Here is a 15,345-nt window from a genome sequence, read left to right as displayed (position 1 = left end):
GACCATGAAATTCAGACACCTTTATAAAGACCCGATGTTGCATATGGGAAAACACTTATAGCACATGTTATCTACCTCTTTCTGATAATACTGCGTATTAGTCCGTATCCTGGATCATTGACCTAGCCTTAACAAATTTCTCAACATTATGCCACGAAGGGGCATCATTTCTATGGAATAATTTCTATTTCAAGTGCCTAACTCAAGAGGAATTTGAAGTCTACCAAGACAACATTAGCGGAATTGTGCAGAGACTGTACAGATATCGTGCTGCATGAAAAATGAATCTAGCAGACGCATGCAAGATGAAGCCCTGAAGATAACACACTGAGAATTCAAGTAATTGCTCCACAAGCGAGAAAACAGCGTCAGCAAGATGGTGATGTCTTCCAGACAAAAAGATACAATGATTACTGTGAAACTCCATATACACTTCAAAATAATTAATTCATCCAGTCACTTTCACTCGTTTAAAACATAAATAGTCCAGCATCACATTCGTGTTCGTGGGATAGGGTTATATTATTTTCATCATTCAAGTCGCTTTTTTGCGTTTTACCCCAGACAGCGTGAGTTATACTTTGTTATATCAAGATAATACACTTGCCTTATGTCCACCATGTTACGTCACCTGTTTTTTTTAAAGGTCATATTTCAAGATCATCAACAAAATTAACGCTTGTGATCCTGCTTGACCTGCCTTCAAACTTTCATATTGAATATCGTTTATGTCTTTTTGGTTCTTCATGTTTTGAATTCGAAACGGTTAGTGAAGCTGATCTCGCTTAAACTAACACAATTACTCTGACAGCGAGCTTCTCTTGGGGCATTTGATATAAATGATATAAGCAGATAGCCACAGAAAGAAGATGTGGCGGAAGGATAATCCGATACAAAAAAGGATAGACGGCATTCAAAAAAGAAGACTTTAAAAACAGCTTGTAATTTACACAGTATCGCATATGTTAATATAGTCGTATGTGAGATTAATTCGAACCAAGCTTTTACTAGAGTAGCATGGTGTGAATTAATAGGAAAACTCCGCTCAGTCTCGAAAAATCTAAATTCGAATGCCAAAATACGCCTCCTGCATTTTTTAAACAGCATATAATTAATGATGTTTTAAATTGAAATTGCATACACTAATTATCTATAACGACAACAATATGCCATATACGATATGAAGGCTCACGTACCAGCTACCTTCTAATCACTTTATATCAACAGTAACTTGGAATACTCATAGATTACTTAATTAAATTAAGATAAAAGCTTCAATTGATCTACACATTTCCTTTGCAGTGAAACCATGCGTGGGGTATCGTGACGATGCTTGAAAGGCAACATAGTTAAAAAGCAATCTATTACTATAAGTATTTTTTAATTAGCAAACGTACTGACTTGCCCAGCAAGAAATGACCATTCATTATACATGTTTACACCTTGCTTTGATCCATAACTCGGAAGCGCGAATAATCCACATGAGCGCATCAGTTTTGAAATTACTGTACGTAACCTGGGAAACTGTACATTTTAAACTGTAGATTTTAAACAACAAATCGTAAGAGATTTGTTTATTTCTAAAGACTGCAATGTTCATACCACTGAGGATGAAATGTTTTATTTATTGGTTAGTCCAATAAGTCATGATCGTAACATTATATAGCACTACTGCCATAGTGATAGCAAAAATGTTGTTCCACGTTCACGCGTTTCGCTAGTTCGGCCTTTTTTTGGTCGCACAGTACCAGGCTAAGAATATAAGTCCGAATCAAACTTGTCAGTGCTATCGTAAAAGCATATTAGAAAAGAAAGCCAAATTAATCTATTGTATACTCCTATCAGATTTAAGGATTAGAAAAAAGCGTCTTGCAGCTGGTACATCATTAACGCGGTGCGACCTTTTGACTAGGTTTAGTAGAGAGCGTGCTTTCGTTGACATGACACCCCGTAGGGGCTTTACTTCAACAAACGATGATCCAGGAAGCAGGAAAACAGCCCATAAATTTACGTAAAGCATTACGTTAAAGGTTACCAAGTAAAGTGGAAAAAATCCGGTCCATCGTTAATTTCAACTATAGAGGGTTCTCTTGGAAAATTATGTGCTATTGCAAACGGTTGACTGCGGCGACCGACCTTCGCTTGACAGGGCTCAGACGCAAAGCGAACAGCTTACGTAAGATTGCTATTCGAATGTCTTAGCTTTAGAGCGCTTTATACTATTACAACTAGTAAAAATTGATTCAAACACATGACGCTATTCCTGCGACCAACTGGCACGGGCCACGACCCCGCCAAAAAATACACCTAAGTAGGATGAACAGCAATTATAAAACACTGGTATTATAGTGAGTAGATATACGTCAACTTACATGACTCCGCCAATCTCAGTACTGGGCAAACTTTTACCATTGCTACTCTGAGTCGGATGTATTACAGCGTTAATCCAACACTAAAAATTAATACAATTTGAAGGACACAATTGTTAGAATTACGGTACAACAAGCCCTTCTCGGAATATATTGTCATCAGAGCTGTTAATCTGTGTTTCACCTCAACACACGATTACGCTTGATTACTGTGAGTATCATTACAACTAACCACTTGAAATATTCTCCCAATTGGTACTTACTGTGTTACTGTACATTAGCGAAGTCCCAGCTCTTAGAAGAGAAAAGCTTACGTTGTGTATGAGTCCCAGTAGGAACTTCATTAACTGATCCCTGTAGAAAGCATTCATTCAAAAAACGTTGAGTTGCTAGAGTTGGTTTTTGATTAGGCAAACTGCATTGAGACACATCTTCCCGAGTGATGGTAGTGGGGCGTAAAGCTTTTGTTACGAAACAGCCACATGAACACCCATATGTCTGCATACAAACTCACAAATGCTTCGGATACAGTTGTGTTCACCATCGCCCGTATCGTAGCTAACGAAGACTTCATCATAGTACGCTTTACTCAAGTGCAACGGTATAAAAACGAAACGTACTACTTAGCACTCAGCCATAGACCGTGTCCGAAAAGAAAAACGACCTGATAACGCAATGTGTGGGGAGAAAAATCCAACTGCGACGAGAACGAAAAAAATGACTATATTTCATACAATTAGCCTAACAAATACGTACGCAGAATCTCTATGATGACCTTTTGTAAAAGGGAACACTGAATTTTGATAGTCCCGTAGATAATACAATCATAACTTAAACTATTATGCTGTCACATTAGACACTACCCTGAAACGCCTTACGCGATGCACGTAATTTTACAAAATAGAAAAGTACACTCCCAATAGAGGCAGGACGTATAAATGACAACGTTTTTATCCACGTATGTCACGTATTTATTATCAGATTAATGAGTTAATTAATGAGATCATAAGTAAGTTTAGCCAACTTATCGTCGGATTGCGATCAACCAGCAGCTATCCGTAACCTAAAACCGGACTAACAAATAAAATGCATTATACTGACACGGCAATGATGCAAACTGGAACGAAATACGCATTTGACGATACCGATTATGAAATCCGTATTTCAGCATCTTATCAGAGCCCATCTATGGTATTTTTCAGAATGTCTGTGCATATAGATAATTGAGTAGACAGAGCACGAATGTTTCTGTTAACCTCAAAATTATTTTTACCAAATACGAATAAACTGTATCAATCATCTTCACCAGCTGGATAATTCTGAGAAATACCGTGATGAAGCAACTTAGAAACGATTACCTGCACATTAGGCGGCGTCTGGAATGAATGTCAGTCATTAACGATATCCGCTAGAGCGAAGTGCCATAAAGACTTTGCAATAAATGGCACCACAGTGGGTTCAACTGATAGTAAACTCACCACTTAGCTGCAGTTGTTCTCCGAAGGCAAGAATTCTCTGCTTTAACTCCGCAGAGAACCGCGATATTTAATTCCTAGTGTATTTCATATGTTCCTGTTGCTATTAAAATGCATATAACCAGTAGAATGTGTAATAGAAAACGCATTGGCTATATTAGGGTAACAGGAGAGGAGTTGAGCTCTCACACTTTTAACGTGTCACTTCGATTTCAGGGTTATTCCCACGTCCTGTAATACGTGCGTAGTATACAGGTTACAGTCCATTGGGGCTAAGTTCAATTTCGCCGTTTATCTGTCCGATGCGAATTGTTCCTTTAAATCTCTTCGGAGCCTGTTCCTCTTGGTGTTGTTGTTCCTGCTGTTGTTGTTGCATTCGCTCAAATAGTTGTAGTTTGCTTTCGGCCTGCTTCCTTTTTAACGCTTCCAGGTTGGCTCTACAATCAAACATTAAAGGAAGAAACCTGACAATTAAATAAGAACCTCGTATATGGGGAACTTACACCCTTGAAAACTCCAAGAATGTAAGAAAGTTTAGTTTCTGGCGTATATGTTTGGAATTCTAAAAGCTGTGTTGTGGGATGTATGGTAAAACATTTATCAAAGGTTTATCGATCCATCACCTGATGCTTCTTGCAAAAGGTGCCACCTGAACCCTTCAAAACAAACTATTCATGACCAATCGAGCTCAAATCAACTCTCTGATGCGTTTTTGTTGTTAATGTTGTCGTTATCGCATGCGTCAGTTTATTAACAAGATCAAAAAATGCACGCTTTAAGAAAGACTGATTAAACAAACCGCTTTAGAATCGAAAATGTGTATGAAATAAACAAAATCTCATCTGTTTCAGCGATTGTAATTATTCTTATTGAATCATGTGTGGCTCACAATCTGTCATATTTGTCGATGATTTTAGAAGTATAGTAGGCCCTTTACATTGTGTCTATACAGTATATTTGGCATGAACAAAGCGTTGGAAACAAAATCCTATTGTTAACCAACCAGTAATAATTGTTTACCATGGAATCTAACAAAACGCTCAGCTTTTACTTTGTCGAATAAAAAAACGAAATGGCGCTTCTATAGACATTTATTCATGCGGCTTTTTGTATGAAGCAAGTTAAACCGCGTATAACTTAATTATTAGCGCATGTCAGCACGTCCTTATCAAGCGGTTGCCACTCGCACACGACATTTGGTAACACTTTGAGCTTTTAGTCCTTACCGCTTGATTTAAAAGGACGCTCATTCGCAACAGTCGATTCCGACGTGTCGTATTATTGTTGACTTCATGTCGAGGAAATCAATTCTAATACGATGCTTAAATAGAAAACGCTACAAGTCTTCACCAAAAATGCCGGTACATATATATCCTCAAAAGAAGTAGTTGTTATTCGGGAGAAAACCGCCAAAGCGTGTTACTCTTTCTCGCCTATCCATAGCAATATCAGTGCGTATAATTGACATAAAGACATCAGTCTACAACACTAACTAGAATTAGCCGAGCAAATGTCAGTCTTTTCAGTCGTGGATCTGGAATAGTATAAAATAAACGATAATAGAATTTTAAAATTCTCATGAAATCATTTCATCAGAGATTAATAAACGCAAATTTATAGCCTCTTAAATGCATGAATTATTGGTAGTTCTAAAAATGCTAGCCAATACGTTGGTAATCCTTCACTAAATAGATGAACGTAATCCGTTTCATCAAATGGAATAGGCAACCGCAAACTACAATGTCTATTGCCGTGATAAAATCGTCCGCTCAATAAATAGGGGACTATTTACATTATCATTTTGGGCACACTTAAAGAAACATTTATGAATGCACGCTACCATACACTCGAATAACGCATGTTTTCAATGTCTTATTATTGGCGAACAGCTTTACCACACCATACACAGATCCCTTGCGATCAATACGCGGTGTTTATATACCTAATTTCTGTGAAATGTTAGAAGTTAAGCCATATGAATACTATCGTAAGTTGTTTTCGAGCTACGATACCCCTACGATCTCCATCAAAGCAGCCACTCACACCAATTCTTTACATCGGTTACACGTACCTAAAAGACGGACATATCAATGATACCTTTTGCCGATTTAGCTTGCATGCAATGCACAACACGCCGTAACTCTATCAAAAGTATGCCCCTCGAGAGAGCACCCAATATAGTACTACCTAATACCTAAAGCTCCACAAGCGTATCACAGTTGGTATATCAAGCCTGCTAGGGGAAGATTGACTTGTAAAACGCAATGCTTTACTTGAAAGGGATGTGCCTTCGCTTGTACACAAGCCGGCTACAAGTACAGGTGTAGGCTGCGTGTCCATTACAACTTGCGTTTCGTTCCGTCGGCGATATTAGTCCTGGTCGAAGCTATCTCCCGATGGACACACCGTGCAATAGTAGTGTGGAACGAAGTGATTTAATAGCTAACCCGTACAAGCAATCGCATTCCCTACCCTATACAGTTTCTATGACATAAACAACACCTGGTACAAGGCAAATATGATACACTTAATAAATATAAACAGCCCTCTTTTACATAAGCCATATGATGCACTATGCATCCGTGACAATGGCAAAAATATAACGGTTAGCCAATATACCGATTACCTCCTGCTGATAATTTTTAAACAGCACGAACCTATCGGCAGAGGTGGGAGATGATTGACCATTAAAACTGAGGTAGTTGAAGTTTGCTGGCGCACCCCTCGCGAGAATCGACCATAGCTTCGCCAACAAATTTTGCCATTGACAACGTTTACGAGTGCATATTATCTTTTCACTGTATTTGTACTTGGTCAATCCCATTATGCTAAACTACAAAGCTCACACTGTGAACGTGAGCCACAGTAAGTTGTTGCAATTCTTTTAAAGGAAGCCATTTCATGAATTTGTTCACATAGAGTAAATAGCTTTAGAGACACAAAGAATTCTCTTGGAGTTACTCGAACTGAAAAGTAAATGGTACATTATGCACTTTAAGGATGAACTATGGGTTGGTTTCAAATGAAGTGGCATTCGTACAGTTTAATAGGCGTTATTGTTTAGCAATTCTAGCTAAGCCGATAGATACGAAACAGATCTGTATAGGAATAATACTAGATTGGACTAAGACAAATCGAGTGCACCTGGACGTCCAAGCTCGCTGAACAAACTAAAATGCATCTCCGAGAATAACCCCACCCAAAACACTACTCCACTTGTATAGCTACTTGTCATCCTCCATAACTGGCCTTACATACAAGTCGCAAAATATTGATTTTGTTTAAAAACAAAATATTTGAAATTACTTCTCTAGTTAGCTTCAGATGTTTTCATCTATAAAACTATTAATATCCGCTATATTGATGGATCCCTTTGTTATTTAGTCCGTGCCATTGAGGCTTAACACAGCAAACTTTCCCATGTCTGATACCAATACCTAATTCGCTCTAGTTAGCCTACTTAGAACTCACTGCAGTGAGTTCGATATATATCTATATATATATATATATATATATTAGCTAGCCTTCATTGGCATACATATTGAAAATGTACACTATGAATAATTCATCAGCTGTTGATAGCCATGTTCGGGTCAGTGCTGGGACTTGCCTGGCCTTGGATTCCTCGGCGATGTGCGTGAGTAACGCGATCTGATCTTTCATCGACGCGTTTTCGCTCCCACTTCCGCTAGCTGTAGCGTCCTGGAAACCAACCGCATGCTCTCGCTGACCAATCGCAGGAGTATAGCCTGATGACCCGGTTGAAAAAGGTACGTGTGTATCCGCGATAAGTTTCCCAGTCGATGCCGTTGTTGTTGTAGCCTTATTAACAACAGACACCAGGGGGGGCGCTTGAACTGACGGGATCTCTTCGGTCCTTCCTGAGCCCCGAGCCACAGTTGATGCAGCAGTTGCGTCTGTCGCTCCCTTGTGTTGTTCACCCGACGCTGCCAATTCGGCTGCTTTTGCTGCTTGGGTCGTATAGCTGCGAATTTGCTGACGGAGTTTGTAGATTTCAGCCTTCAATTCGCGAGATTTGCCGTCTAGATGTGCGAGTTCTTTCCGAAGCTTTACGTTGTCCTCCTGAGCTCTCGAGATGAGTGCGACTTGACCGCGTAGGTTAATTATTTCTACATCTTTTTTTGTAATCGCGTCACGGAACATGCGTAAATTTTCTGAAAGCCTACTAAACTTAGTTTCGTACTGGCTGACTTTTTCCAGAAGCATTTCGTTAGAGAGCTCTTCGCCGTTATCGTCACACAGCACACCTCTACTGCCGTGCCCTTCTCTTCGATGACCCGCAGTGTCTTTCTGATGGCCTGCTTTATCGTGCGGCATCTCCTTTGTCCTGCAATTCTCGTCATTACCGTTCTCGTCTAGAAATCCATTTCGTTTCTGACCTAATGTAAACGGTCGGGTCGAGGTATCGTGTGAATGGTAGTGAGGTTGTTGTGGATTGCCAATCAAACTGGATGCTGCCACCGACTCCTTTTGGAGCTCTTGCAGTTGATGGAGATAGTCATTCCTTTCCATACGAATCATGTTAATTTCGTGTTTATATTGAGCGATGACTCCCTGCAATGAGGTGCATTTTGAGTTCAAACGGTCCACATTTACAGCTAGCTCTTTTCGGGCCGCTTCAGCAAGTTCGAGCTGCTTTCGAAGGTCGAGTTCGGGCACTATTGACGCAGTGCTTGACTTAACACCGGCAGATTTCTGAATAGCTCGAAGTTGTTCGATAGTGCGCTGAAGTTCAGTATTTTTTTCTTCTAGAAGCCTCAGCTGAAGGCCGCTACTGGGGGCATTGTTTACATCGTCGGATCCGCCTGCCGCATATCTTACTTTACCGCTCTTAATTAGCTCAGTCAGCCGTTGAATCTCTATATCGCGAGTTTTTATTTTCGTCAGAAAAACACCGGTCTGGAGAAATTGCCTGTCGAGATCACCGATAAGTTTTCTATTCGTTTCTTGTAACTCGTGCAGCTGCCGATCAGCGTAGTGCAACAAATTCAAATGTTCTTTAGATATATCCGTATCCCATACACGTTGCAGGACACTGCTTCGGGGAAGTCCCTGGATTTGTTTCTCAAAGAACTCTATACGCTCATCGTAAACCTGCTTTTCCTCAGCGGCTGCTCGTTTGATGCTCGTCAGCTCGACTTCCTTTTCGGCCAGCTGTAGTTTGTAATGCATAGCATTCTGCGAATATTCGACATTTTGTCGCAGAAGATGATCTCTATCTGCGGCTTGCTCTTTGAAATTATTTAAATCTTGAAGCAATGTTTTAATGACGGAAGCACAGCTGGACGAACGTACCTCATAACCGTGTTTCAATAGATCTTGCCGAAGTGCGCTATCTAGTTTATCCATTGAGTAGTGCTTAGTGTTGTCTGAGTTACAAAGTGAACGTCAGCGCGAGTGACGAAAAACAAAAAATGACTGCTAATAAGACATTGCTGTTTGTTGCGGTGCGGAGTGAAGTATATTTCAGGGACTTGCATAAACACACACATAGAAAAGCTAACACAAATAAGTTAACTTATTCCAATGGTGAAAAACTTTCATAGACAATGTGATGAACACAACGTAACTGAGTGGTAAAGAAAACCAATTATGAGTATAATTAAATGCATACAGCCTAAAAAAAACTAACTAAAACATAACGGTGCCACTTCCCTCCAACTGAACAAATTTGAATTATCGAATGAAAACACGACTGTGGAGGGCGCCATGTTATTGACGCCGCTCTCACTGGGCTGCCTTTAACGCGTCGCCATTAGGCACCCACTTGATCGAGTCGGTCACAACAATATGTAGTCGAGAAGGTCATGGTACCTGCAAATGGCACAATATATCCAACAGATATACAAATAATTATTCGGGAAGAAAGTAGATTCAAATAATACAACATGTTATTTACATGTCGTTTAAGACACGTTAGTAGGTACTGGATTTTGAAAGTTGGCGCCTGTTTAGACAGTCAATAAACGTTTTTTTCAGTTAAAAGATAGTTACAAAATTGAAGCGATTTATTTTTATGTAATTATACAGATTGCCTCATCTGATATAATATACATACAAAAGGTACAAACAGTTCGAAGTAATACATAATTGAACGTAGATTTCTTTTATATCTTAGGCTACACAGAAAATTAGATACTTATGGAGCTAATTTTAAATCATTTATTGTATTACGGATATTAGGTATGAGAAATTCACCGGCACAGGTTTTTTTGAAACTACTTTGTTTGGCTCTTATCTCGATCTAGTCCAACCAATCAAGAGGCAAGTTTCATCCATACGCAAATACCGTTAATGCATCTACATAATTCGATTACATTTAAGTGTAATTTTACTTATACTTAATACATATGTGGGTTGTTGTATCCAACTGCCACTTTTCTAGCTCACAGCTGTGGAGTAATCTGAATTTTTCAAAATAAAATTTTCTCCCATCTCAGCGCATTTAAGACAGTAAAAAGATAGTACATATCACTATACTGTTATAATATCTACATAAATCGCTTAACGTCCTTGCTTAATGAGAGATGTCACGCATTGTATCAGAGAATGTTCGACGATACAAAGCGAGCATCATTACTTGATTAAATCGATTCATTGGAAGTTCTAATATTTACATTACACATTATAAAATTGTCAAGCAGAAAAACGTTTTAGCACAGTATGGCTTTTACCCATGGATTTTTGGGTTAGGGGAGCACCACGCTTCTACTGTGCCACTTCACGGAATGGCGCCAGTGCTAATAATCAGTCGTCCAATGCTTTACTTAGAACCACAGAGCTGCGAGCGTCACCTTCATGTTGCTAACGGGACAAGACCGTATCGAGCACTACAGTGATTACTATCCAGAAGTAAAATCATTTTGAGAGCCCAATTAAGTATAACCGCAATGTGGATAACTCGGGTTTGCTCTCAGTCCTGAGGAATCCAATTCCAGCTGCCTATCAGACCTGTTCAGCAAATTTCATACAGTCTCGCCTCACATGCACTTTTTTCTAGTTATAAAAAAGTAAAATGACTGTTCGAAATTCGCTAGCAATTTTTAAATAGAAATTTGTCAGTTGCTGATACCTCGACCTTCTGAGATACATCTTTGAGCTGCTTTGATCGAACAGGTTGTTTCTCCCTAAAAACATTCACAGTAATTCGTGCCGAAGGAATCTAGCAAAGGTTCTTGAAGTTTTATGCCATTAAAAATTGTATTTCTCTATGATGGTTTTTCAGAAATGCATTTTGCTGAATATTGCTACAGGAAAGATCTATAAGAATGTGGTAAAAATATGTGAAATAGATTTAGCAATTTTCCTTAAGGTTGTTGGCATATACCGATTCTGTGAACGCAGGCTATTTAGATATTTATGAAGTGGTCCTTTTTATCCTATAATAAATAAAATTAATTATATTTTTTTATATATAATATATACAATGTATAAAAAAATAATATATAAAATTAATAATATATATAACAGTAAAATAAAACGAAATTACCATATTTTTCGTCTACTTACTGTGGCATGTTCACAATTTATACGAAACAGAAGTAAACGAATAATATCTTCGTCAGATCCACCACAGCGTTCCGGTGTAACAGAAAATAGACAGTTGTAATTATTGAGGCGTATACTTATCCCCTTTTTGCAGGTAACTGCACAGGAATCACATAGGCATGTTTCTGTAACTCAGGCTGAAAGGACATCGTAGTGAAACAATTAATCAATAGGTTTTTATGGCTGCATAATGTGTATAAGAATAGAACAATAAATTAATGTAAATAAGGGGTAATTATGTACGCGTAGCTAATCAGGCTATGTCATTATCGAATTCAGCTTTATGCTGGATATAGAGCATACGCCGAACACTATAGCAGAATCAATATTTCGTTAGACCATTGTAACTATGACAGAACTGTGCCATAAGCTGCATGTGTGGTTCCAGCCACAAGCAGTACGAATTTTCATGTTTAAAGCGTAATTCATCGTGTGCGTAATACGCCTAAAACAAAACTGCTTTTCTAGCATCAAAGCATTAGACTGAAGTTTGGCAAACACGCATCAACGTAATGTTCATCGACAAATGCCTACAGCGTGACCTCTAGGTAACAAATGGTCGTATGGGCATGGCCCGTGGTAACGGGTATAGGTCGAACGGAACCTGAAATTCCTCAGCATATGATATGAAATATTTATGTTGCCAGCGCTTCTCTAAGTGCCACCTGGTTTCTTTAGTAACCTATCAATATGCTTATATGTATCACATCTTGGATCAGTATTGGCATGCCGTTGCGGTTCGTGCACTCATCTTAATTAATGCTTTCTTATTTGGAATAGGAATAATTTCAAATTATTGGGATTCGAATATTTTCGAATTTCGCTGGCTCCTAGATATATGTAGTTGTTTGCTTTTTGGCGCTACGTGCAACTCGAGCATTTACTCTCGGCCTCGTGAGACCTCTCGGGTTCATTCATATGATGTTTATTCATGTGCTCATACATGCAGTATAGTGTATGTACATATATGATAGACATATATACACACGTGGTATGTATCTGTACGTAAAAGCATACGCGATATAGTATGACCGCGATTATACACAAAAGGCTTCTAGTGGCTGGCAAAAGTCTTTTTTGTTTGTCCACAAATAGCGGGCACTATTGAAAATGAAATCAGTATGCTTAGCTAACGCAATCTGCGGCTTATATAATGGGAAGTAGTTGCAATCTTTCCAGACGACTGTCCTTGAAAGACTATTACAGGACAAACGAATATATTAGGATGAAGGTGAATAGTTAGTTATAGGTTGTTTATTCGCTAGAACCAACTGAACTAAATCGTTCCTAAGTAGTGCAGAAATGATGTCCGAGGAGCAGCTTCTGCTTGTGAAGACCGGCTAGCGCAGAACAGGTGGAGTAACCCGAAACAGAAACAGGTCGAAATACAAACGTGTGTAATAGAGGGAACCCACAGGGTGGTAGTCATTTTATCACCACCATCATGTTGATATTGGCCCAACCCAAACGCGTTCGGATACTCTAAATTTGTAAAATCGAAGACAGCTTCGCCATCTTATTATATAATACTGCTCTACCGCAAAGGCCTTCGCGATTAGATAGATTAAGACGGTACAATCTGGAACCGTTCAATGTTCTGGATGTAGTTATATGCTCTACGCATAAATCGACGCCTATATACAAGAGTTTACGAAGAACCAACGATGTTCCATTTCCTTAACCTATAATTTTACTGTCTGTACTGTTGTGCGACTTTTTTTAATAATGGAATTTTTTTTTTTGTTTCATCGAAGTCGTTAAAAACCAATTACTCTAAGAAAATGTACTGTATTTGTCAGATAAGGACCGCGACGAAATTTGTCAAATATGGTACTGTTTGTCTGGACTACGAATAACTTTCTCACACCTCAAATACTTTTGTGATTACCTTATCGCCATTGTTGATTCGTTTACACAGTCTCAGTTTCTTTCGGTTGACATTAGGTGCTACTAATTGAGCCTACACACTGGATCATTGTGATTGTGTCTGCGTCAAAAATAACTTTGCAAATCATTACATCGTCGAAATCACTGATGACCACAGAAATAATTTCTATATTTAATGCAAATCCATGTTTGTCTCTTTTAAGATTAAGACGTCACACTTGCTGAAAATAAGTGTGACGTCTTAATCTTAATAATATAGAAATTTGCAAGAGATTATACTTATAGCTACCTTCCGTGTTGACGCAAATCTCCAAACTGTCCGCACACAATCTATGTCATGAGGTCTACCTGTATAAAAAGCTTCATATCTACGATTAATGTGCAGTTATCCGTCCTAGACAAGGCCTTTAAGACCTACAGACGCAAATTACCGTATCTGCAATAAGCATTTTTAATTTTTACAAGGAATTTCGTGTTCTCAAAATAGCTGATGTGTATTGTAGATCTTTAACCAACATTGAGAGATCTTTTTGATATTTCTCTCTCACTGGCACTGAAAGTTTAATATAGTAGATACAACAAGAACTTATTACATACAAGATGCTTAATTCGAGCTTATTGGCCGTTTATGCATCTTTGTATGTTTGAAAATATTGATCTATGTGATTTTTCTTATTTTTATGTTCTTAATTGTGATTGATTTGGTTTAGTTATTATAAATTTCAGGATTTATATGGTATAAATATATATATATTATATAAATATATATATAAAGCAATATGGTAGATAGATATAGTAAAATAAGGGATACTAGAGGGAGTGAAATATAGATATAGTAAAAAATATACAATAAAATCAACGAGCATAATTTAATAATAACGAAATACACCTATATTGCTGGATAAGTATAGGTTATATCCCAACGTGAGTAACTCTAGTTTTTCAGGTAGACAAACCAAATCGCATACCAGGGTTAGCTATTTAGTAGGCCCCATATATTCATCCAGTCGCAGAGATTTGAGTGTATCATATGTCTCCAACGTGGAATCACCTCTAAGGTCAGTAGTTCAAGAGAATTGGCTCGAAATTCCGAGGGATCGATATAAATTAGCAGTAATTTCCATACGTGTCTTTCAGCCTGCTTTTGGCCGTTGATCGCAAGTCATTCCAACATTCGCAACTGTATGGAATAGCAATTTAGAAATCTGTAGCAAAGACTGGTGAATTATGGGTTGTGGTACGTTTTTTTAAAGATATGTTACTATAACATTAGCGGTTGCTTCTTAGTGATTCCTTGCGGGATTCCCCCATTCGGTATGTATTGATGCTAGCTTTTAGGGTACACGTACTAGTTCCAAGGTAGAGTTATTGTATAAAACTGATCACAGCAAAACAACATGTGGTATAGAAATGAAAAGAAAATCAATAAAGAGAGGCTTTCAACGCGACTGTGTTATTTTTTTTTTATTCGATATCATGCTTTCACGTATTCCTTAGAAGCCTCCTAGATTACCCTTCTGTCAATGCCGAAGCTAGGCGTACGTGCTCGCATATAATAATTCCACATGATGGTACCTGGCATCCTTTGCTACTACATATCATATGGTAATTTTAGAGTGCTATTGTTGTTTGATTATGATAATAGTCATTTTAGATGGATGGATGGATCGTATAAATTCAAATTATTTACTCAAGGCACTTGCAATTTGTTTTATAGATTATGCCGTATTCGTTTGTGCGCGTATGACGTGTCGACTACCAGCGAAATGTCTAAATAGCTGGTTACCATATCGGATGTGGTTCTGTAAAAAGCACGCAGCTAGCGTTATCATCATCGCCAAACTACTCCTATTTATCATATTCGTAACTAAATAATCGCGCGCCTTGCGTCATGTTTTTCGAAACGCATCAGTGAAATATGGTTGATAGTTTAGACTCGGATTTGGGTGTGGAAATATCTCAATGTTTTTTTTTCCGAAACAGGCCCCTTAGGCACACCCGTTGTCCTCGCAGATACATATATTAATTTTCAAGAGCCTCCATGG

General features: G+C 38.4%; 1 protein-coding gene across 1 annotated transcript; it reads right to left on the bottom strand.

Annotated features, from left to right (window-relative positions):
* Nucleotides 1-3,289: 3,289 nt before the first annotated feature.
* LOC111264119 (uncharacterized) lies at nucleotides 3,290-9,571 on the bottom strand. Its single transcript, XM_022839727.2, has 2 exons — nucleotides 7,455-9,571; nucleotides 3,290-4,281 (listed from the first exon to the last, which is right to left on the bottom strand). The coding sequence occupies exons 1-2, from the start codon at nucleotides 9,212-9,214 to the stop codon at nucleotides 4,101-4,103; spliced, it is 1,941 nt and encodes a 646-aa protein (XP_022695462.1). The 5' UTR covers nucleotides 9,215-9,571; the 3' UTR covers nucleotides 3,290-4,100.
* Between the last annotated feature and the right edge of the window lie 5,774 nt (nucleotides 9,572-15,345).

This window comes from Varroa jacobsoni, unplaced genomic scaffold (genome assembly GCF_002532875.2).
Source record: "Varroa jacobsoni isolate VJ856 unplaced genomic scaffold, vjacob_1.0 scaffold_821, whole genome shotgun sequence".
In the NCBI taxonomy this organism is placed as follows: Eukaryota; Metazoa; Arthropoda; class Arachnida; order Mesostigmata; family Varroidae; genus Varroa; species Varroa jacobsoni.
The sequence above is the reverse complement of the archived record's forward strand: the minus strand, read 5'-3'. Positions and strand labels throughout refer to the sequence as shown.

Excerpts from the sequence above, each read along its gene's own strand:
- LOC111264119 (XM_022839727.2), bottom strand. The coding sequence starts at position 9,214 with ATGGATAAACTAGATAGCGCACTTCGGCAAGATCTATTGAAACACGGT. Across the intron at positions 4,282-7,454 it reads GCCGAGGAATCCAAGGCCAG|AGCCAACCTGGAAGCGTTAA; the intron begins GCAAGTCCCAGC and ends GTTTGATTGTAG.